Consider the following 22917-nt stretch of genomic DNA (forward strand, 5'->3'; position numbering starts at 1 on the left):
TATGTGTATGTGTGTGTACACATAGTCATACATACATGTATTTTCACAGCCAGAACCTACGCCTCACACCATCCTATGTATTACGTGGCAGCCTAGTGGAGGAGCAGTCCTGACACTCCCAGGACTGAGGTTCTCAAAGTTAGACAGAGACAGTCAGTGGGGAAGCAGCAGACTGGCAAGGAGGTATCTCCCCTCTCCCCGGAACCCACACCTCACAGTGCCCAGGGATGGACATAAAACCTAGGTCTCCTAACTCCTAACCCTCTATAGCTTCCATTCGGAACTAAATCGCTGCAGAGTCGTGCGCAGGACTGTATTTCACAATGTCAATTTTTTTTTAAATCAGGAAATCAGCATCTTTAAATATTTCTGAGAGGTCAAGCCTATGAGCAAGGCTGAGGCCTGACTCTGGCAAACAGACTTTTCCCAGAGGACAGACATTTAAAAGGAAGCACAGTTAGTGTACGCTCATTCCGTATTGTGGAATTTAACTGGCTACCGTCATACTCAGACTTTACCCTGATGAAAACAATTAAAACTCCAGAAACAAGAGCCCACAGAGTCCCTGTACCTTGCCAGTAATAAGAATGACAGCAGAAGGAATTTCAGACGATGGCCATGCACCTTAATTTTTTTTTTTCTAAAAGTCTAAAGTGGGGCCACTGAAACCCCGGCAATTAATATTCTTGTGACCCATGTGTTTCAAAGACAGATGCCCTCTACTGGTGACACTGTTTCATAAATATTCTAACGTGGTGCATTAAAAATGTAAGGCTCATTGAAGAGTAACAACAGAAGCACATTTTCCTGAGTAATGGTGGTATGGCTGCCTCAGTCTGTAATGAAGTTTGAAATTACACCCTTACAAAAGGCGTCCGGTTAATGGTACCTCATTACAAGAATGAAAGTGTCATTTCTCCCATCCATGAACTGCTCCAGAAAATACAGGTGCTGTGTGGAAAGCAACAATAGTATAACACGCGGTCCTTACGAGGCAGACATTAACTATTTTGTTTATGCGTGAGTGAATAAAGAAATCTTCAAATGTAAAAGACAGATGCTATAATGCGACTTGTACGCCTCCTCTATCCTTAAGTGCGGGATACGTAAGTGTTTTTTGCTCCTTTCCTGCTAGATTTTAATTATGATGTAGGGATTTACATTAAGAAAAATAGTACCTTTAAAAAAAGTCAAAATGTGCTCTTACATGACAGATAGTGTCAAGGGGGGGAAAAAAGAGCCCATTGTCATTTACATTGGGGAAATATTCATTTCCAAATGTTGCATTTAAAGGGAACCTCAAAAATGCTAAGTGTTTCTTTCCTGTATCCTTAGATGCAGTAACTCTAAATTGATCATATTGTGTCTATTTTCTCACTAACAACTATGGAGAGTTAACAGTTGGGGTAGGGCGCCTTATCACAACAGGCTTTTGCTTTTTAATATATAAGGAAAAGGGCTGACTGAAAATAGAACAAATTTCAATGACGTTTCAGAACAGGAGAACTCTAGTACGTTTCCCCCACGTCTCACCAAGTCTGAACACCCGACTTTTCCAGACGACGCATGCAATTTAGATTGTAAGTGCATGTGACACTTAATTAAAGTTTGCAAAAGGTTTGCAGATGAAATGCCATATAACCGTTTGATAACAAAAACGAAGACAATGACTACTTCTGGTCTCTTCTTTCCTGCCTCCCCAATTACAGTTCTGCCTCTTCTGCAGAATTCTTCACATTAACGGAATCCTTATACGACCTCCCGTGGGCTTTCCTCTGCTCTCTACCTTTACCCAGGCGGTTTGATCCTAATAGGGCCTTCCTTGACACCAGTTCTTAATTCACTACTCATTCACTGAAAATAGAGACCGTGTTTAATGCTGAGCCTGAGAAATCTCACAAAGCAAATGTATAATGAAGCTCTAAGAAGATATGAGAAATACACAGTGCTCCCGAGTCCTGCGTGGTCCCCACACTGCCATTACCTGAGCAAATTGCTTCTTTGGTCAGGTCTCAGTTTTTCATCTACCTGATTACCGCGAAGATCCTTTCTAGCTTTAAAATTCTGTGTTTCTCTATTTGTGTTTTATTTCAAGCCAGTCGGACACATTGAAACAAACCTATACTTCATCAGCCGCACAGCTTCCCAGACAATTGCTTCATGTGGACACTCCACTGCTAATACTACGTCCGCAGGTCCCGACTGACTGCAGACTTGTGTTTCTCATTAACTGCACTCATTTTTGGATCACCTGCTATAAGCCAATCTTCTTCTTTTTTTTTTTTTTTCCAGTAGTTTTTCTTCCCTAGGGAAATTTATGTTGGTTCCAGGCATCTGTCGACATATTCCCTTAAGACCAGCAAGCAAAAAATTCATTTGCTTTTCCCAAACTTCCCCCATCATCAATAAATTATTCTTATTTGCTCCTGAAGGTGCTTCTGCCTCTTCCACTTATTTCTTATGCTCTTCCTACAAAATGTGTTACCTTTTGGTGCAATCTCTCTTTCAAACCCTCCTCCGTTTTCCTAATTTTTCAACCTGCTTTGCCCTCGCTCGGGAATCGGACATCATTCTCAGTGGCTGCAGCTCGGCACCTCCACCGTCATCTCTGTCAACTCTGATTATGCTCTGGAAGCCCTAAGTCATCCATATCAAATGTCTGAATTTTGAAATGACTTATTAGAGTGGAAATCAGAAGCCCTTGCAATCCGTAGCACGGTGAACGCTCTGTTTCCATTGGCTTTGTAAGAACTGCTCTCTTCATACCCACAGTTTCTACCTTGTCTGCAGCCTCTGCCTAATCAGAAACAGGGCAGGGGGAATGCTAGCAAGGAAACAGTTACCTCTTTTCAGACTATCTGGAAGAAATGCCCCACTGATTTAAGCTTGCTATCATCCAAAAACAGCCCCCCCCCCCCCCGCCCAGGGCACAGGGATAAAAAAGTTCTTTTATTTTACCACCGTACAAAATCCCACGAATATCACGCCCCACTTAGATGTATTGTCCCAGCTAGTTGCAGTGCAACAGAATACAGTTCCTTCTTTTTTTTAAGAAAAAATAATACAAAAGATCTTGTGGAACATATTTAAAATATTTAAACCCATCTTAATCTACTATTCAGATACAGATTCTAAAAGATATCTTAAAGGCAGGAAGAAACCAACATTTGTGGCAGGAAAAATTCACGTTAGGAACACTGACGTCTTTTCTGTTACAGGGAGCTGGGCCTGGTTGACAGATACAACAGGGAGCGGTGCTGACTCTTCTCACGCATCTAACAGTACCTGCCTGTGCAGGGTGCTTTCCACTTTTCAAAGCACATTATCTCCTGGATGTTTACAAACCTCTTGTGAGGTAGACAGGACAGGTATTATTCTACCTTGCATGTGAGAAAACTAAGATTCAGAGGGAAAGGTAACCAGCTCCTAGCCACAGAGTTCTTCAAAGCCAGGTCAAATTCATAACACAGGCTCCCTCATTTTTTGTTCTGTGCTCTACTGCACCCGTGTGCACACGTGTGCACACACACAGCCTCGCGTACATAACTCACGTGTCTGTGATGCGAACATCCAAGGATAAAATGAGGGAAAGGTCCAAATGGACCCCTGTTGCCAATCTGCTCTAGTCCTGCTTATACTCCAGACTTCTCTCAGTTTTCTTTCTTTTCTTTTTTTTCTTGGTAAATCCTCACCCGAGGATATGAGAAACATTGATGTGAGAGAAAAACATCAACCGGTTGCCTCCCATACACGCCAGACTAGGGATCGAACCAGCAACCTCTAGGCATGTGCCCTGACCGGGAACTGAACCCACAACCTTTTTTGTTGTACAGGACAACGCTCCAACCAACTGAGCCACCTGGCCAGCGCATCTTTTACTCTTTAAATCCTTGCCAAGCTCCAGAGTTACTTCCACTCTTATGCTTATACAAATAAAACACCAGACTACTTCTCTAGTCACTGACCCTCCACCCCCTCCAAATCTCCCACTTCAAAATCCTATAAGCCTAGACACACATCAAAGCTAACGACGGAGTAATCCTGAGATTCTCCCTGGTGAACACTCAAAGCGCTGCTGATTCTCATCAATAGCACAAAGGATGTTTTGCAGGCTGGTGTCTTTGAACCTGAAGGATATTTTATTAAGCTCAAAGTGTTTTCAGGGAAAGCTGCTTTGTGAAAGGTTTACTTCCTTGGTTCTCCTTCAACATACACCCTGGGCAAGTCCAGAGCATGGCCCAGAGACTCCAACCTCTAGGGACCAGCTGGCTGACCCTTCTGATCTCAGGTAAAAGTTTCAAAATTCTAACTAGTGGACATGAATACAATCTAATATTCACACAGATCATTAACTTCATACTGCCTTGCAACTGGTAGGGTTCCCAATTTGATGAATTTAATTGAACCAATTTTTTCATAAATTGGTATAGAAAAGTAATCACTAAACAAAATTTAAGCATTTTAGGTTTTAATCCTAACAATGAATTGAAATACCCATTTCATTTCCCAATATCAGTCTGTTCCTCCACTATTTACATAATAACCGCTTCATAACTTTTTGGGGTTCACACAGACACCCTCTTAAGAATCTGATCAAAGCTAGACCCGATCACCAGAAAACTGTATACAGGGTGGGGGAAAACTAGGTTTACAGTTGTGAGTACGTGAAACACCAAGTTTATCCTTTTATTATTATTTATTAATTATTGTATTATTTTCCATACGAACAACTGTAAACCTACTTTTTCCCCACCCTGTACTGAGAAATACACAGAATTTTACATACAATTTCATGTGGTTATGAGATCCCTAAAACCTGCCCATGAACCAGAGGGTAAAAATGACTGGTCCGAAAATACAAATGGGTAAGGGTAGGGGAGGCGGGGGAACGGAAGACTGGACAAAGGGAAAAGCGGAAAGGCTGGAGCCGGGGCGAAGGAGAGGCGGGGCGCGCGAACAGGCAGCAACCCCAGAATCAGACGTGGAACTGGTGGTTCTGCACCCCACAGGCCTCTCGCCTCTTAGATTTCACTGCATCTTTACAGTAACTCTTTCAACAAAAATGTTCACATTACAGCCCACTTTAAAGAAAAGAAAACTATGATTTAAAGCGGTTAAAAGAGATGCCTAAGGTCAAACACCAGTACATGGCAGAGCCAAGACCTGGACCCACATCCCTGAAGTCTTTCAACACATCATTGGCTCCTAAGTGCAGAGAACACAGAAGAAAGACAATAAGAGTGGGAAAGAAGCTAAGAAAAGGACGACAAAGGAACGAGGCAAGGAAAAATAGCGTGCCGCAAAGATCGAAAAGGGAGGCAAGAGAACAGAGGTAAGATGAGAATGCAGGCAGGAGACAGTAGGGGAAAATAAGGACTCTGTCGTCTTGGACAAAAAACTGTGTTCCAACTTCCAGCTGGTTATAAAAAGGAAGAAAAGCTCTGCTCGCAAACCTCAAAACCTAGAAAATTATAGGATACTCATCAAAATTATGAAAATAGCAAAGAAAGGACAACTCAAGTTGAAAGGGGTAAATAAAGACATAAACAACCCCCTCGCTCCCCCCAAGAAAGGAGGGGGCCAAGGCCTCCTGGTGCTGTCGGAAACGGTGTGGCACGGGGCCCCACGGTTAGGGCACAGGTGACAGAAGTGCCCTCAGCTGTGTAGTATTCCACGGTGTAAATGCCCCGCAGCTTTTTTATCCACTCATCTCCTGATGGGCACTTGGGCTGTTTCCAGATCTTAGCTATTGTAAACTGCGCTGCTGTGAACACAGGGGTGCATATATTCTTCCTGATTAGTGTTTCAGGATTCTTAGGATACATTCCTAGGAGTGCAATCATCTCATACCCTTTGGGACAGTGTGGATGGACCTGGAGAAAATTATACTAAGTGAAATAAGCCAGGCAGAGAAAGAAAAACATCACATGAACTTGCTTATATGTGGAATCTAAAGAGCTTAATAAACTGATGAACAGAATAGATTCAATGCCATGGAAGCATAGATGAGACCGACGAATGTCAGAGGGAGGGAGGAGGGCGGGTGGGTGGAGAGGGAGAGAGTAACTAAAGAATTTATATGCATAGATGCACAACCCAAGGACACGGACAATAGTGGGGAGAGGGACTGGGGAGAGGGAGGGGTGGAACAGGTCATTGGGGAGAAAAAGGGATCTTTTAAACAAAAATAAAATTAAAAAAAAAAAAGTGCCCTCACGCACTCGTCAGCTCTGGACCCATAGGTGAGAAAGGGGTTGCTCATCTACAGCCATATTTTTCTAAACCTGAAACTAAATAAGAATCCTTGTTTCTAATGTGAACCTTCCAGAGTGATGCAGATTAGGACTTTTTTAAAAACAGTTGTTAGAAGCCACAGCTACTGCTTTAGATAAAGTTGATTTGTAAACACTGTTTTATTAACTTTCGTTTCTCCTCACACAAAATGAGAGATGTTTAAATTGTTATCCAGGGAAACGGCAAAGCAGCTTAAGCTCCAATGGGCAGACGTTGTGAAAAAACAGTATTTCCAGAATGGCAGGAACCTAACAGGAAAGACTTCCTGTGCTTAAAAAAAAAAAAAAAGATCCAATGTTGGTCCTTTCCTTTACCATGACATCTGCCATAACTGCACCTAGCAGTGGATGGAGTGAATATTTGTTTGTACCGATCACAGCAGATGGCAGAGTCCTAAGTATACAACAGGTGCTCAATAAATGCCCACAGTTCCACTAGACACATCATGATGGGCTTCAAAAGCGAGACAGAAAAGCAAACCTGCACAGCCTTTGCCCCCTGCCCCAGGCGACAGCCCCAGGGAGGCAGGGAAGCAGGGCGTGTCAGGGGCAGGCTCCGAGTCTCAGGCCTCGCCGCAGGGAGCAGGGCACCAGCCCGCTCCAGACGCAGTCTGCCCGCCCCAGGGCCCCAGGGCCCCAGGGTCCGAGTCCTTCGGTGAGAGCACAGAGGACTCTGGAGAGCCTGCCTGGGTCCCACTGCGTCTGGGATAAGGAAGGACGGACGACGCAGAAAAGATTTATCCTTTCCCCCAGACAGAGGCTTCTCCACAAGTAGGAAGTCAGACAACAGGCGACGACCTCCACCACGGACAGGAGCCGGATCAGGACCATCGGCAGGGCTGCAATGTAAATAAGCAGGCCTACACATCCGATGCAGACCTTGCAGGCTATGGCAAAATGTGAACGGCTAACGGGAGGGAGGGTTCTCGGCAGCACAGATAACATAATGAGTAGGTGGCCCCTGGACGCAGCCTGTGTTTGCAGCCTCTCCTGCACACTCACTGTCGCCTGCTCCACGAGAAGTTGCAGGAGTGGGGACTGGAACTGAAAGACATGTTTCTTCCTCTGCCCACGTTTTGCTGTGCCTGCCCCTGAGATCTAGACTCGAGGCTTCATCTTCTACAGACACAGGCAGCTTATGAAATCCCGGGGCAATATTTCTGGAGGGAAAATGAGTCTGAAAGCTACTGTGTCAGAGTGTGTTTTGAAACTGATTTCTCATTAAAAAGCACATTAGCATTTAAACACTCAGAACCACCATCATTCTAAAATACACAACTTAAACAGTACAGAGAACTCCAATCTAAAAAACTATGCGTGGGGTGGGGTGGGGGAGAAAGTCTTGAGGGAGAAAACACCTACAAGGAATATTGAAGCCAGTGCAATTAGATCAGTAATGAGCTATTTAAGGATTGTTGGCAAACCTTAAATAGTGTTTCATTTTGAACAGTAAATGTCAAGGTGAGTGTTTTTAGCCCCCAAAGACATTTTTTGAACAGGCCACCTTCTGAGAAGACTAGAGCACCTACGAATGTAACTTAAACTACACCAAACAAAACAGAAAATATATTTCTCAATACTGGCTTCATCAATAAGTACAAATGGGGGAGAGTAGAGTCGGGGGTTTTTTGTTTTGTTTTGTGTTGTTGGTGAAGACTGAATTTTAGAGCAGGAGAGGGGACCTCAGGGAGAGCTACCCTCCACACTTGGGTTTTACAGATGAAGAAACTTAAGTCATTTCCTTGAGAAGTGTTATAACATTGAGATCTCACCTCTATGTAGTGTGATTCCAGCCCCCAAGAAGGCCCCACAGAGAAAGCTTCCCTAGGCAAACGGTCCACTCTCACAATGCCGTCTGGAATATGACTGCACAGGCTTTGTAGTCAGAGAGGGAGGCCGATTCAGTGTGTGCCAAGCACAAGGCTCCAAGTACTAAAGAAGGACCTTGGAGATTATCTCATCCAACTTCCTCATTTTACAGAAGAAAAAAAGATGACCCAGAAAAGCAAAAACAACCAGGACAGAGTTCCACACCAGGTGAGGATGGGTTTCCAACAGTAGCACTACTGACATATTATTGGACCAGGTATTTTTTTGTTGTGGGGGGCTGCCCTGTGCATTGTAGGGTATTTAGTAACATCCTGGCCAGTAGCAATTCTGACAATCAAAAGTGTCTCAAAACATGGTCAAATATCCTCAGGGAACAGAGGGGGAGGGCAAAACTGTCCCCAACTGAGAACCACTGGGTTAGAAACTAGCACAACCAGCAACCAAATCCCTCTCCCTCCTAACCTGGCATTCTTTCATTACGCAAACACTTGTTTTCAAATAAATATGTTGCAACCAGGGAGAGCTGATTAATGCATTAAGCCACCACTAATACTGATTATATGTCAAACAATGTTATTAAAAAGCTCTTTAAAATGTGTCTTAAAGATATGAGCAAACTGCACTTCCCCATCTAAATGCATGTGCCTGACATAAATATAAACACATATTTGCATGTACATCTACATGAGGCTGAATCTATAAAACAATGAGTCCCTAATTTGGGGTTTGGCAAAATATAGTAATGTCATGTTAAAAGATACTTCAGGGAGAAATCCCTGTAACAGTAAAATTTCTTACCACCCTTAGACATGGGTCTAAGGGTGGTAAGAATTCACTACATGTTGTTCCTAAATAAAGATCAACTTTTTTTTTCATTAACAAAAAAACACCTCATTGGCAAGCTGTTTAATTATCTTATTATAAAGATAAGAAACTCAGTTCAAAGAGCTGAGGTTTCCTAAAATACTACTTCAAAACAGTGCCAGATCACTTCTTAAACACAGATGAGACACTCAGGCTTAAAAATACACAGGGCACCGAGTTTTTCCCACCAACAGCAGCCTCTGAGTTTGGAGTTCCAGTTAACTACAAGAGTCCAGTATTACCTGTTTCTCTTTTTCCGATGTTCTCTGTTAGAATTTTCTGATTCACTACCGCTGCTTGTGTTACAGCGTGAGCGTGACCTGAAGACAAAATAAGAGCAAAAGGGAAAAACACACATTTAAGACAAATGAAAAATTTTAGAAAGGTTCATGTTGGTTCTTTGGAATTAATTCTGTAGTAAAATTACTAATCCAAGTAGTATCCCTCCCCTCTAGTAGGTGTTTCTCAATTCAGTCAGACACCTGAATGAGTCTAAAAAAACGTGATTAAAGGCAAATGCCACTATGCTCCCAGAAAGGACCACAAAACCAAACACTTCTAAAAGAAATTGGACATAAGGCTGTAAGCCCCTGTGCTAAACTAAATATGGACACAAAGGCCTGTCAAACCTCCACCCTTCACTGAGAGAGGTAGAGCTTACTTCCCCTCCCCTTGAATTAGTGCTCGCCCTATGACGGATTTTTACCAACAGAATGAGGTGGAAGGGATACTCTCCCAGTTCCAGGGCTATCTCTTAACAGGGCTGGTAGCTCCTGCTTCCTCCCACCACCATCTAAAGAACCCTAGGCCACCAGGTGCAGAGACCATGGAGAGAGGCCCCAGCCTCCAGCAATTCTGCCAAGACGCCAGATAGAAATAATCCAACCTCAGCCACCATCCTACTGAAGCTTCGTATGAGACTAGCAATCAATAGAATTATAAAAGAAGTGTATATATATGGTTACTGTTGCTTTAAAATACACCAAGTTTTGGGGTGGCTTTTAACATCGCAATAGATAACTGAGACAGCTCCATGGTACAGTTTTTCTGAAGAGGAGGAAAAAAAATTGCTAAGGATGCTACAGAATGGAAGACTGAGAACCAGCTGAAGCCAATTTGAACGTCAAAGAACACACTTATAGTACTCTTAAAGCAGCCACTAATAAAACAAACAAAAAAGTCCCCACTCTTGCCTGAGCTACGCTAATATGCTGATCCTTCCTCCCTCTCCCGACCCTCCTTCCCATTTAGGGGCTTTGTTTTTTGGGGTTTTTTTACCTCCTTCTTTGCTTTAGACCTGAGTCTTCACCACTATTATGGGCTTTCCTATGGAAAACAAATAAATGAAGACATTAAAGAAAATAGAAAATTACCAATTGGCTAGGGAAAGCACACCAAAATGAGTTCTACTTTGCTTAATAGTATATCTGTTACATATTCATTCACTACCAAACATTTAACTCATACATATATGCCCATCCCTATAATGGGTCCCAGAAATAGACTACCAACTGGCCTCAAGAAGCCAGCAACCCAGTGGGGGCTGTAAATAGTCTATAAATAGCAACACACAACACGTCTGTGAAATTCCATTCATCCAGTGACGAGGTTAGTCCGCAGTTCCTAGGTCTGCAATCCGCCAAGCCAAATTTTGCCATAATCTGACATCCGCACTCACTTGGGTGCCCTTCCCAACACCCTGGCCTCCAAGTCCCCTGACCTTTTCTCTAATCTCTTCACAATACCTCAGCACCCACATCATGGTCACACTTGGACTTTATCGGCTGTAACCACCTCTCAACACTGCTCTCTTACCACAATCTCCCCTCCCTTCCTGTTTACAACTTCTATTTACTTTCAAGCTGCTTCAGTTGGGGTATTATGCCAAACGCTCAGCAGGTTCCCTACAAAGTGAGATTATTCACTTCTGAAATACTGTCTTGCATTATTTCTTTAATAGTTTCCCCTCCTGAATTTTCTTGGGTTTTTGCCTTAGAAATTTCATTAGTTGAATGTTTGATATCCAGGTTTAACCATTTTTTATTCTTATTTCCATATATTTGTTTTGATTTTGCTCTACTTTGGGGAAGGTTTCCTTAACTGTATCTTCTAAACCTTCTATTGATTATTTTTAAAATTCTGCCACATTGAAGTCTAAGAACTCTTATTCACTCTTTCCTTTTGATATCAAATTTTTCATTTTCCAAAGATGATTATTACACTTTTAAGAAAAGTTTTGTTTCTTATATTGTCTCCATTTCCTGTGAGTACCCCGTCTACACACACACACATCTCCTAATTGTTTCAGTCTCTGTCTCTTCAAACAGAAATTATCCTCAAATGCCAGGTCATAATGGCTCTCTCTCAAGCATTGTGCACTAAAAGGACTGGAACCCTCTGGATGGGGACCATGTTAACTGATGGCTTCACTGTCATGTGGAACAAAGTAATGTGCGTAGTCTCAACCATTTCACTGGGGAATCCTTGGCAAGTTTCTATCTGTCCATCTTTTTTATTGAATCTGTCCATTTCTGACAGTGAGATTCTCTAATCTCATGCCTGGGAGATATAAGCCTGGCTTCTAGCACTCTGGGAATGGACAGAGAAAGGAGCCATTTAGTAAGCAGATTTTCACTCTCTTGCTTTTTTCCTATGGCCACAATTTCTGTCTCTTTTACCAAGCTAATCTTCTTCAACTACGCCAAATAAATGCTGGAGTTTCTCACAGCTCTGTCATTGGCTTGGCCTTTGCATTCTATCTACACTATCTAGACAGCCTCATCTCTATTTCATATTTCAACTAACATACTGAAGAAATTTATACTTCAGTCGAGACAGCTAATCCAGCTCCTGACTTATATCCAACAATCCACGGGAATCCTGCACTTGGACTTCTCAAAGGTACAACAAATTCCACATGCCAAAACCCAAAAAGTTGCCCCTTTCAAGCCTGTAATATCCTGGTGATTCTCACTTCAGGGCATCACACTTTATAACTGCACAAGCCTGGTCTTCATTCTTGACATCTTTTGCTCCTGCACCTTCATACTCAGCCTACCAGCCCTACCGATCTTATCTCGGGATGGGTTTTGAAACCACAAACTTCCTTATACCTCCGTATCCCCACGTTGGCCCAAGCCTCCATTCTCTTTGGCCAGGACTTGTATGATAACCTGTTGCCTGGTCTCTGTTTCCACCATTCCCTCCACCTTTTCTCCACAGAAGAGTAAGGGCCACCTTTACACAATACAAATGTGACCTTGCTACCATCCCTTCTGAAAACGACCGGCCTAATGGCCAAAATCCTCAACAAAGCTCAGGTATCTTATGGGGTCTGGGCCTCATGCTTCTCACTTCTGGCACTTTTCTGTTCCTTCTCAATGCTTGAGCCACACACACCTTTTATTCTTTTCGTGAATGTTTTGCTCTCCCTTCTTTCCCGAGGCCTCTGCACACGCTGGCCCCTCTACCTCTCTTTGCCTGCTTTTGTCGGATTCCAGCCTCGGGGAACCCTTCCTCACCTCCTTGACTCAACAACTCAGCAAAACCTCCCCTAAGAGTGCTGGTTACACAGGTGTTTGGATGGTAAAAGTTTATCAGGCAGTTATTCTTAGAACACATGTACTTTTCTTTATGCGTGTTAAATTTCAATTAATTTTTTAAATTCCCCTAAGCATAACTCCCCCGCAAGAACATATAACAGTCATAATTGTAAATACATTTGTAATCCATATACTTCTTCCCCAACAAACTGTAAACTCCCAAAGGTCACAGACTTTCTCTAATGTTGTTTAACATAGTGCCTGGCATAAAGTGGGTACTCAATAAACATTTTTTATAATAATGAATGGGGGTGAAGATAAATTGTATTGCCAGAAAGCGTGCTGCCTTTCTTTTTCTAGAACAGGAATGTCCAAACAAGCAGGCATCAGGGTCACCGTGAACCTTGAAAATTATAAGGAAGTTTGTATGTGTAATTCATAATATAGTTTGCCCCCCTAGGGAATGAATCCAACATTAATCAGATTCTGAGTTCTATCACCCAAAAAGGTTAAGAACCAATGTTCTAGACTCTGCCAGAATTTGATAGCTGTTTTCACCTTCCGACAAACAACTGGCAAAATACGAAATGTTAATATCTTTTGCAAAACATGTTATCCTGGTATCCATTACAGAAGAGAATTTCCTATTATTAAATTCAAGTCCTTGTGATTCTTCCATGCTGATGACAAATCCCGGTTTCAAATGTCAGAGTTAACCATCTATGTAGGGGTTTGTGCCCAGGGGCAAGGTAAGTATATGTGAAGATAAAACAAGACTAATAAGGGCAGGGACATTTATACATTTCTAAGGCATTTCTAGTGAAAAGAAACAAAGCTTTGGCTCATCCATGCTGTAATCTCCTCTAAACACACATGCTGAATAAGAGACCTTTCAAGTGACACACAGAACCAGACAGAAGGCTCTATGGCTGCTCAGACAAAACCAAAGTGGTCTTTTCCCTGAATGGTGCCAATGAAAGGATCCTGTAACCACTCACCACAATTACTTCTCTGTATTTCACAGGAAGCCAACAGAAAAGGCATCTCACTATAGAAGTCTTCAGTCTGGATTTGAGAATGTATATGCTCCAAACTATTTCAAGCATTCAGTTTGAAAAGAAATGTAAATTCTGGTGTATTTTAGCAAATGAACTCGATAAGTTCATTTTTTTTAATATATTAAAATCAAAATGCCCATCTGCTCAACAGATGTAATTCTTTTATTTAGGGAATGATGACAAAATACACTAATAATTAAGAATGAAAAACTGTAAAAACCTGTCTAACAATAATCAGTGCCAAATTCTTACTATATGCAGTGAATCCCACTACCCACATCCCTCAACACACATATACACATAAATGCCCTTTAAAGTGTTTCCCAGGGGTGTTGCCATGGTTTTAAGTATTGTCCTAACTGAACCAATCTTTGGTAGGGAAGGAGGGCAGAAAACCTTTCCCCCTGCTGTATATAAATGACAGTTCATTATCCCTGCCTTTTTCAGATGTACAGACCTGGATCTAAATCCCAGATGTACTACAAAGGACAGTTCCTGTCATCTCCGGGAGCCACAGTTTCCTCATCTATAGAAGTGAGATGATAATGCTGGGCCAGGTCCTGTCCACAGGGACTCACTCCATCCCAACCCATCTATAATCTCCCCTGCAGTGCCAACACTAGACACCTGACAATTACATTTTTCTGGACTCCTTTGCCAGCTGGGTTCCACTGAGAGACACTCCGGTGAGATTTGGAGGCAGGGGAAAAGGGGAAGCAGTCGTGCTTCTGGCAGCACCTGTGGCACCCACTCTTGCACTCCTGAGAAGGGGGGCTCCACAGCATTAGCTACAGTGGTGGCACCTCCAGCAGCGGCAGACAGCAATGTCAGCAGCAAGCACAGGCTTGTGGGAGCCAGCTCAAAGGCAGAAGCCGCTCTGGATCTCTGGGTAACACCCCCTGGTCTCCTTTCATTCCCCCAGCCCAGGGGAAGGACAGCCTCTCTCTGCCTTTTGTTCCTTCAGTCCTACTAACATCTGTGCACCAAAATTCTCTGTATTAATCCCTTTCGGCTAAAAATGCCTCGTGACTGAGTGATACAAAAGCCCACTTCCCTGTGGTTATTATAAAGATCAAATGAGATGATCTATAGCAAACAAGCTGCTCAGTACTTACAACATGATAAATGCCAACTATTATTCTATCTAATCACTGTTGGTCATGATTTCTCGTCCCCTTTTCAGTCCTACTAGGTGAAGGTGATATAGACCTTTCTCTTCTTAACCGTCAAAGGATTTCAGTGAAGTTGGGCATGGTTTGAGAAAGCTGGGGAGTAAGACTCTGGAAAATGGGCAGAAGCAGAAGCAATCAAACAGGGAAGGACCAGCAAGTAAGTATAAACAGGGCAGAGAAGAGAGAAGGGCTTCTGCTTTCCAGGCCCACAGTGTAAATAAAAGGAATCTTGATGGTTACCTGAGAGCATGACATGGCCTGAATGTCTCATAATTATAAAAATCACTCATAAAATGCCACTTATGTAGGTACCCAGGGTAAAACACAGCCCTCACCACAGAGGAATGAAATGGATTTCACTGGTGAGTCATTTCTAGGTCTTCTTCTCTTAGATCTGTCTCATTGGCCGGCCTGCTTTGCAAAGAGAGTCCCAAGCTTCTAGATATGGACTTTTAAAAAAAAATTAAATAGCACACACGCGCAAATATAACCACACAAATAATCTAACCTCCTGGGTAAACTGTTAACAGGATTCATTTCCTCTGGGCTTTGAAAGGAGTTCGCTCACATTTATATAACTACATATATCAGTCTGGAGAGCAGAGCACACACCCTCAGCTGAGAGGCATCTATAATATAATTTTGTCTTTTCAGGCCGAAACTTTAATATTGCTTATGTACTACTGATATATATCAACATATGTTATATAATTTATTACACATACTATGTAATATATATTGTTAAAATATATATGATTTTTTTAAACTTATCAGTCTTAACTGCAATACAGAAAGCAAGTTCCTATTAATATTTTTGAAATTATTCTCTGGCTGTTTAAAAGAAATGCTTCAGGATCCCTACCTTATTTTACCTCAGAAAACATAAGCTTTCTGTTATCTTGGGGAGATAAACCTTCACGATATTATGAGGATAACCTGTGATAAAAATGTGACTGGGACCCAGAGCTCCTGCTGGAAGGTTAAAATCAGGGGCTGTGCTCAGCTCACCTTCTCCTCGCTGGCTGTACAGAGTCGTTGTCGCTCCCACAGGAGGGGTTTCGGCGGCGCGCGCAGGGAAACTTCGGGGACTTGGTGTGGTCATTGGGAGAGTTGTAGAGTCCACTGGAGTGAGAGAGGAATGGTCAATAACCCCTGCAGAGCACCTGGAGGACCAACACCCTAATTCCCAAACCCAGTGCTTCCAGGGAAGCTGTCACGACTGCACAGTTGGTCCTTTCAGGGGAATACTGGATGGGGGCAAATGGTTCTTCCTGCTGACAAGATGGATTGAAAGAAAAGGGAGGTAAGATCTGGTCACACAAATCATAAAAGTCATTATTTCGCAGGAATGGATTTGTCTCAGTGACCTTCAACAGGAAGAAATGAAGAGACACAAAGGACAGCAATAATAACAAGTTGCATTTATGATGAACCTACCACCCGCCAGGCGCTGCCCGATCTCAAAGCTTTATAGTCATCATCTTAGTTCATCATATCAACCCTAAGCACTGAAGGACTATTAGGCCCATTTAACAAAAAAGAAAAAAGAAATACAGAAAGGTTCATTCAGTAGCCCAAGTAAAGTAGCTAGAAAGTGGCAGAGCTAGAATTTGAACCCCTAGGTGGTCTATACCCGAAACCACTGTAACTATACAGCCAACGAGTTATAGTGCAGGTCTGTCATTGGTTTGATAGTTATGAACAAAAGAAACCAAATATATATTTTTAGGAACAAAGGTCTTCTAGAATCAAGAGTTTTCAACTAAAATTTTTACAAGAACTATGAAATTGGAGAAATTATCATTAATATATTTCATTTTGAGTTTCCCGAAATACATAATCTTTAGAACTCTAAACTGTCATGATGACCTTCCAAGGCAGTTTCTTAATATACACTAGTTAGTTTCCCTTCTGCCTTTCCAAGAGAGAGTTTCATGTTAGGACACATCCTGTTGATCTCTCTTCAGAAGTCCCCGGTCACGCTGATGTAGGAATCTGCCTGCCTTGTCCAGAGCTAGTCCTGACCAGCCACAAAGCAGGTGGATTCCATTATTTGATGGGGCAACTGCTAACCCCTCTCCTACTGCTCTCCTTTAGAAAAATAATGATTCCCTTACCTCTGGGGGCCGTTTTCTTCCCACGGCGCATGAGGTTTGCTTCTTTGGGTATCAGGGCTGTTTTCATTCTTTGCTTTCTTAAAGCTTTAATTTTAAAAAAAAGTATGAAAACCAAATGAACTAGAAAATAAAAGTTAACTCACATCTTATTCTTCAGTAAAATTATTCAACAAATATTTAAAAATGTGTATATGTTTATTTATACTCATGATTCATTCCAAAAAGAATATGAAGTGGCTCCCTAAAAAAAATACACGTCTCCAGCAAGTACTACTGAGTCTCCCCTGTCCCCGGCCCGCCCCTCTTTCTTCCTGGTTTTACTAAGTGAACAGAAGCCAGGTCACCCATTGTTAAGAAACTTTCAAGAGAGTCCACCTGCAGGAGAGGAAGCAAGGGCATCCAGGCTTGCGAGGCTGGCTCCTTCTTTTCAGCAGTGGTCAGAGACCCCCTGGCTCTGGATTTGGGTCTGAATCTGTGCAGGTCGCAAAGCTCTGGGCAGGTTCAGGCCACCCACACTGACCTTTCCCTGCCCTCAGCTTCCACCGTATCTTGGCATCATTCTTCCAAATCAGAATGACTTTCAAATGCTATTTCCTGACCCAGGATCATCTTTCTGTCCCAAGAATGTAAATATATCTGAGTTGTTATTCCATCCTAACAGATTGTTTTAGAAACACATGGAGACACCAGGAAGGGACTCATTAGAAACCTTCGTCACCAGTTGGGGAGGGGAGGTGTGCCATCTCTCTCTTCCCGGGAGTCTCAGCTTCCGAAAATGATAGAGCTACTAAACTCCTAATGCACTTTTAACCCTGGCTTTCTGAGAAATCCTCTATATAACTGTCTTCAAATATGGTCATAGAAGGGTTCTTTGTAACAGCCAAGAAAAAGAAGAGAGAAAAAACTGGCACGGTCATTTCAAAAAATGAAAAAAAACTTGTACCCTAGCATATTATAACCACACAGGAATATAAGTCTAAAAGTATATTTCACAGAAGCACATAACTCATAGTATTAGTAGGTATAAGTAGTAGGATTTATATATGAAGAATATGTTATCAAATTTTCTAAATAAAAGCTTACTTTTAAAATGAGGCAAAGTAATAAATATGCTAGATATTTACTACAACAGTAGAAAGTGTGCACACACGCATGTGTGTGAGTGTGTTTAATACGTCAGGAAAAAATGTGAGAAGTGAAAAGGGAGACTAAGAAAAAGTACAGCAAGATAAAAGGGGAATTGGGACAGCAGGCGGAAGTTAAAGAACAATGAAATCCTGGCAGAAAATTAACTGCATTCACCCCCTAAGCTATTTCTCATCTAAAGCTTGAGTGGGAAAAATGTGGCAGCCCTTTAAGTATCAGGCCTATTGGCAAGAATGCAATTACAAAGGAGACTGAATTCCTTCTATACATTCTAAAAAGCCTGGGATCTGAATTTCATGGAAGATTACTGATCTTCTGTTGGACTTGACCACAGCACACCCTGTACATACAGATTAAGCTGACTCTATCCACAGCTGCGAGGCTGACTAAGGGAAGCACAGTGAACTAAAGTGTATGCAAAGGCAAAGAACTTGTCATTCCGAAGAGAGAATCCATGCAGAGTGTGTTCTCAAACTAAACCAAAGGAAATGCAATCAAAACCCTGGAAAAAAACATTAAAACTCTGAGAATCCTCATATCTTAGAATTATTTTTCTCAGAAATTATTAACAGTATTTCTCCAACGAGTCACAATCCAGCTGAATGAAGACACCATTATTTACAAAGATGGAGCAGGTGATCTAAGAAGTCTTTCCAGGTCATGCATTTCTGACAGTTTGGACCTTTCCATGATGTGTGTTCAGCAATCTCTAGGGAGAAAGTGAGCGGATGAAAGCTGCTCATTGTATGTCTAAAACGCTGTCCCATGAACATAATTGGAGATAGGAAAAAATGTCACTGAAATTGTGTCTTAGAGAACAAGGCTGATCTTTCAGGGAAACAGTCCATGTAATATATTAAGAGAAGGTTTTTCCACTGGGGAATGCTGCTGGGAAAATTGATGCAAGGACCATGACGACTCTTCATACATATGCAATCGCTGCCTTCTGAAGCCCCGCGCCTCTAAATGCTATAAACCTTCTTTCTGGGGCCACAGCTCAGTGCACCGCCATAATGAACACAGTACATTACACATGAATATCATCCACTTTATTTCACAGGTCCGTCTGCGTTCGTCCATTACATCAGGCCATTTTAAAAATCACACAGAATTTTCACTTTGCTGCCGGGAACGTCAACCACAGGTTACCTCTGAGTGCAACACGCTGTGACAGCGGGAGCGCTTCCTTCAATGAGACAGCAGGCCCCGATGCTGCATAATTCGCTGGCATTTTAAAGCGTTCTCCAGCCCCCAGACTATTTTGATCAAAAGTGCTAGTGACTTATCAAAGTGAAGAGATTCTTAACCTTGCTCACAGGAAAAACTCGTCTTTGTGGCAGCACAGAGTGTTACGGTACTTCGGTTAACTGACTGACCTTTTTATTGGTGAAGGTGCCATAATTTTAGTTGTTCCTTCATTTTCTCCATTTTCCATGTTTGCAGTTACCCGATTTATGCTGTTGGATCCTAGGAGCAAAGAGGGAGAAGACGTAAGGGAGGGGACAAAGAGACCCGGAAAACACAAAGAAGCAAGGGTTATTGTAAAATGCGATTTTAGGGATGTCAATGGCACGTTGTATCGATAAATTACAACTCCAAATAAATAATAAATCAGACAATAAATCGGAGGTGCTATTTTCCGGCATGTGAAAAAAAACACCCTCAATCCTCAACATAACAATGTCCTATGGGGTCTAGGCTATGACACCACTCTAAAACGGGACCTTTTGAGACTTTAAGAGTTTACCCCCCACATCATCAGGAAGTCTTATATATTTAGTGCTATATCTTGAAATGTAAAACCTAATAATTGATAACTACATTGTAAACAAGTTACCATTTGTTGGCATGCCATGATAGCCTCCATTCTAAAACAAAGCAAATAACAAAAATTCACACATGAAAATATTCCAAACTCATTATACAAATGGCAAAAAACAGTAATATAGATGCGGTTTGTATCACTCACACACACACACAAAAATATTTTCAAATGTGTTTGTGCAAACATCCCTAATCACCTAAAACTGACTGCAAAAGCTGTTACTCCAAGGATTTGCATATATGCTAATGGACCAGCAGAGGGAGCCCCCAGCAGACCCGATGATGGAAATCAGGATTCAAAGAGAAGGGAAAGGGCTAAGCCCATCCAGATCCCATTCTCAGAACAGAGGCTGACAAGCCTGCAGGGTGAGCTGTGTAGGCACTAATGACAGCTCCTCTCACGTGACACGCACCTCACAGGTGGTGCAGGGGAAACCAGCGAGGGGATGCCCGAGCCCTTGTTCAGTTAACTCGGTGCTCTGCAGCTGTGTCCACCTCAGAGAGGCACCATGCAGGGCGACAGCCAGTTTGTCCTTTGATACAAAGTGTCATCTTCACTAACCACAGATGGTTTTTGAGTCATGAGATGAATTTGTAATACTAATAAGGGCTAATATTTATTGAGCACTTACTATGTGCTATTCCAAGCACTTCATTATCACTTTATTCATGTAATCCTCAAAATAATCATATGAAGTAAATACAAATATTATCTCCATTTTTAAAGATTAAAAAAAGCAGGCCTTTCCCAAGTCCCACAGCTTATGGGGGGGGGGGGGTGCAGCTTTGAAGCCCAGCAGTGTGACCCCAGAGGCAGCTCCACCTCCATCTGGCCTTCCATGTGTCCTCTGTGCCCGACCCTCAAATAGTTAAAGAGTCCATCTAAATTAAGGCTCCACTGGGAGAGACAGACTCTTTAGAAAACAAGTGGAAAGAATGTCCACTGAAGAGACCATCCTACAGCCAACTCAGAGTATTTTTCCTCTCAAGGGCAACAGAGACTGAAAGACAATAAGAGAAACACTGAGCACCCCCACCCCAAAGGTGGCAATTCCTTCCAGGGCAGTTTGCAGGCATGTTGACTGTCCATCAGGAAAGGTAAACAATCGTGAATAACCCTGGACAGAGAAAACAAACAGTGGTTTCAAATAAGAGGTTCAAAAACTATTATTCTAAGGAATTTGACATGAATTCAATACCTGATGTTGGTTCCTATTTTGTAACCTTGCAAAGGAAAGGTGAACCTGAAGATACACAGGGCATTAAAGGCCAGCTCGTGCTAAAGCAACGTTCAGAACCCAGGCACTAAGAATAACATTGGGCCTACAGAAATTTCACCAGGAAAGTTCATGATAAATGGGACACCAGCAGTTCCCTTGAACTACCCCAAGTGCTATCAGGTACTACAGTGGCCAGTCACTGCCTATTTTGCCATGGCCATTAATAAAATCACAGGGGCAGAGTCCCAAAATTGCAGGCACAGATTTGAGCTGGAGCTGCTCCTGGGAGGTGGTGTGGCCTTGGGACAGTGGCAGGAGGGAGTAGTTCATTTGTGCCCATTGTTCCTAATAAATGTGTTTTTTTTAATGTGGTATTGTTCTCAGCATGTATTATTAATTCACATAAATGAAAGGGAACCTCATATACCCAGGACTGTTTTCCCAGGTTGTGAGGAGGAGGCACAGCAGAGAGACCGATACCAGAGCTAATAATCCCAGTCGAGGAAGCCCCGAGTAAAGGTGAACATTACATTCACCAAAGCCCCATGTAACGAGCTTAAGAAGAAGCCTAGGTTTGCTCCAAGCCCCATCTCATCAGGCTGACTAGTCTTTTCTTAGTCTAACAACTAATCACCTTGGGGCAAGTCAGGCTGCTTAATCACTTTCACCACTTCCATCCAAATCTCCCCCCCCCCCCCCCCCCCGTCCAAAAAAATTTAATAAACAGGCAGACAAACAACTGAGGAATATTTTTAAATAGAAAAATTTCAAACTATATGTGTACATATATTTTCTTAAAGAAACCAATATTTGGTTATTCACAACATCGCAATCATAGTTTTTTAAAATGAAATACGGGGAAGATGATTTTCCAAAAGAATTTCAGGGGAGGGGGGAAATCACATACATGCTCTCTCTCTCTCTGACACTCACAGGACAGCCAGGCTTCCTCAAAATACGCTGTTCGACTGTCAGCACTATTTTACTAACGCAACAGTCATACCTCTCACATGCACAGCATAAGTGAGTTAAGCTATTGTCAGTAATTCAATCTAATTCATGGCTCTTTTATATCGAAAACAGTGAACTACTAACTAAAAATCCATTTATACGTATCCCCCTACCCTGTAACTATGTGAGCTGCACAACCCTGGGTTTTAAAAGCCTTACGAGGAAAACAGACCTTCAGGGGGAAAAGCTACTTCCAAGCAATAACTCACTGGGAGCACTTCTGAAGTATCCACTCATATAATACTCATATGCAAACTAAAAATTACTCTTTTCTATTCATGGATGTAGGGTTCTTTAAAAGGCTAATTGGGCAATACTTATGTTACTAAATGTGCATTTAAAATAACTACACTTTTAATACTGTATTTTAATCATCTTCCTAATTAGGTTAGAGAGATTTTTCTCATACTACCATTTGAGAAGAAAGCTAAGCAATTCAGTAAAGCTACGGTACGTGTTGGTTACTGAAATATGAAAATGTGAGTAACAAAGGTTATACATTATTTAGGTTTATTGGCTTTCCATGGTGCTGACACCCACTGCCAACTTTTTCTCCCCTCATCATATCACCCTCCAGAACCATCCCATCTACATTAGCTCAGATTCTTGGGCTACAAAGAAGAGGTGATCTGACAAGCCCTAAACTCTAAAGGGCTCATGTCTTCATGTATTATTGGCCACATAATTGTTCCAATTCAAAGAGGAAAAGGAGAAGCCAAATATTAACTAAAATAATTAACTGATAACAATGAAATTGTAGGCTGTTCCAGGAGATATTTTGAGGTTGGAGAAATCTTTTTTCCCCATTCTTTTTTCATTATAAATTTATAAGAGATCACC

General features: G+C 42.1%; 1 protein-coding gene across 1 annotated transcript in view; it reads right to left on the reverse strand.

Annotated features, from left to right (window-relative positions):
• Positions 1-22917, reverse strand: part of EPB41L4A (erythrocyte membrane protein band 4.1 like 4A) — a 207584-nt gene that overhangs the window by 15830 nt on the left and 168837 nt on the right. Inside the window, exons 14-18 of the mRNA XM_016224934.2 lie at positions 19399-19489; positions 16877-16960; positions 15768-15881; positions 10266-10313; positions 9230-9307 (exon numbers count right to left, since the gene is read on the reverse strand). Of these exons, the coding sequence (XP_016080420.2) occupies positions 9230-9307; positions 10266-10313; positions 15768-15881; positions 16877-16960; positions 19399-19489 (415 nt within the window). The remainder of the gene's footprint in view (positions 1-9229; positions 9308-10265; positions 10314-15767; positions 15882-16876; positions 16961-19398; positions 19490-22917) is intronic.

This window comes from Miniopterus natalensis, chromosome 3, assembly GCF_054644295.1.
Source record: "Miniopterus natalensis isolate mMinNat1 chromosome 3, mMinNat1.hap1, whole genome shotgun sequence".
In the NCBI taxonomy this organism is placed as follows: Eukaryota; Metazoa; Chordata; class Mammalia; order Chiroptera; family Miniopteridae; genus Miniopterus; species Miniopterus natalensis.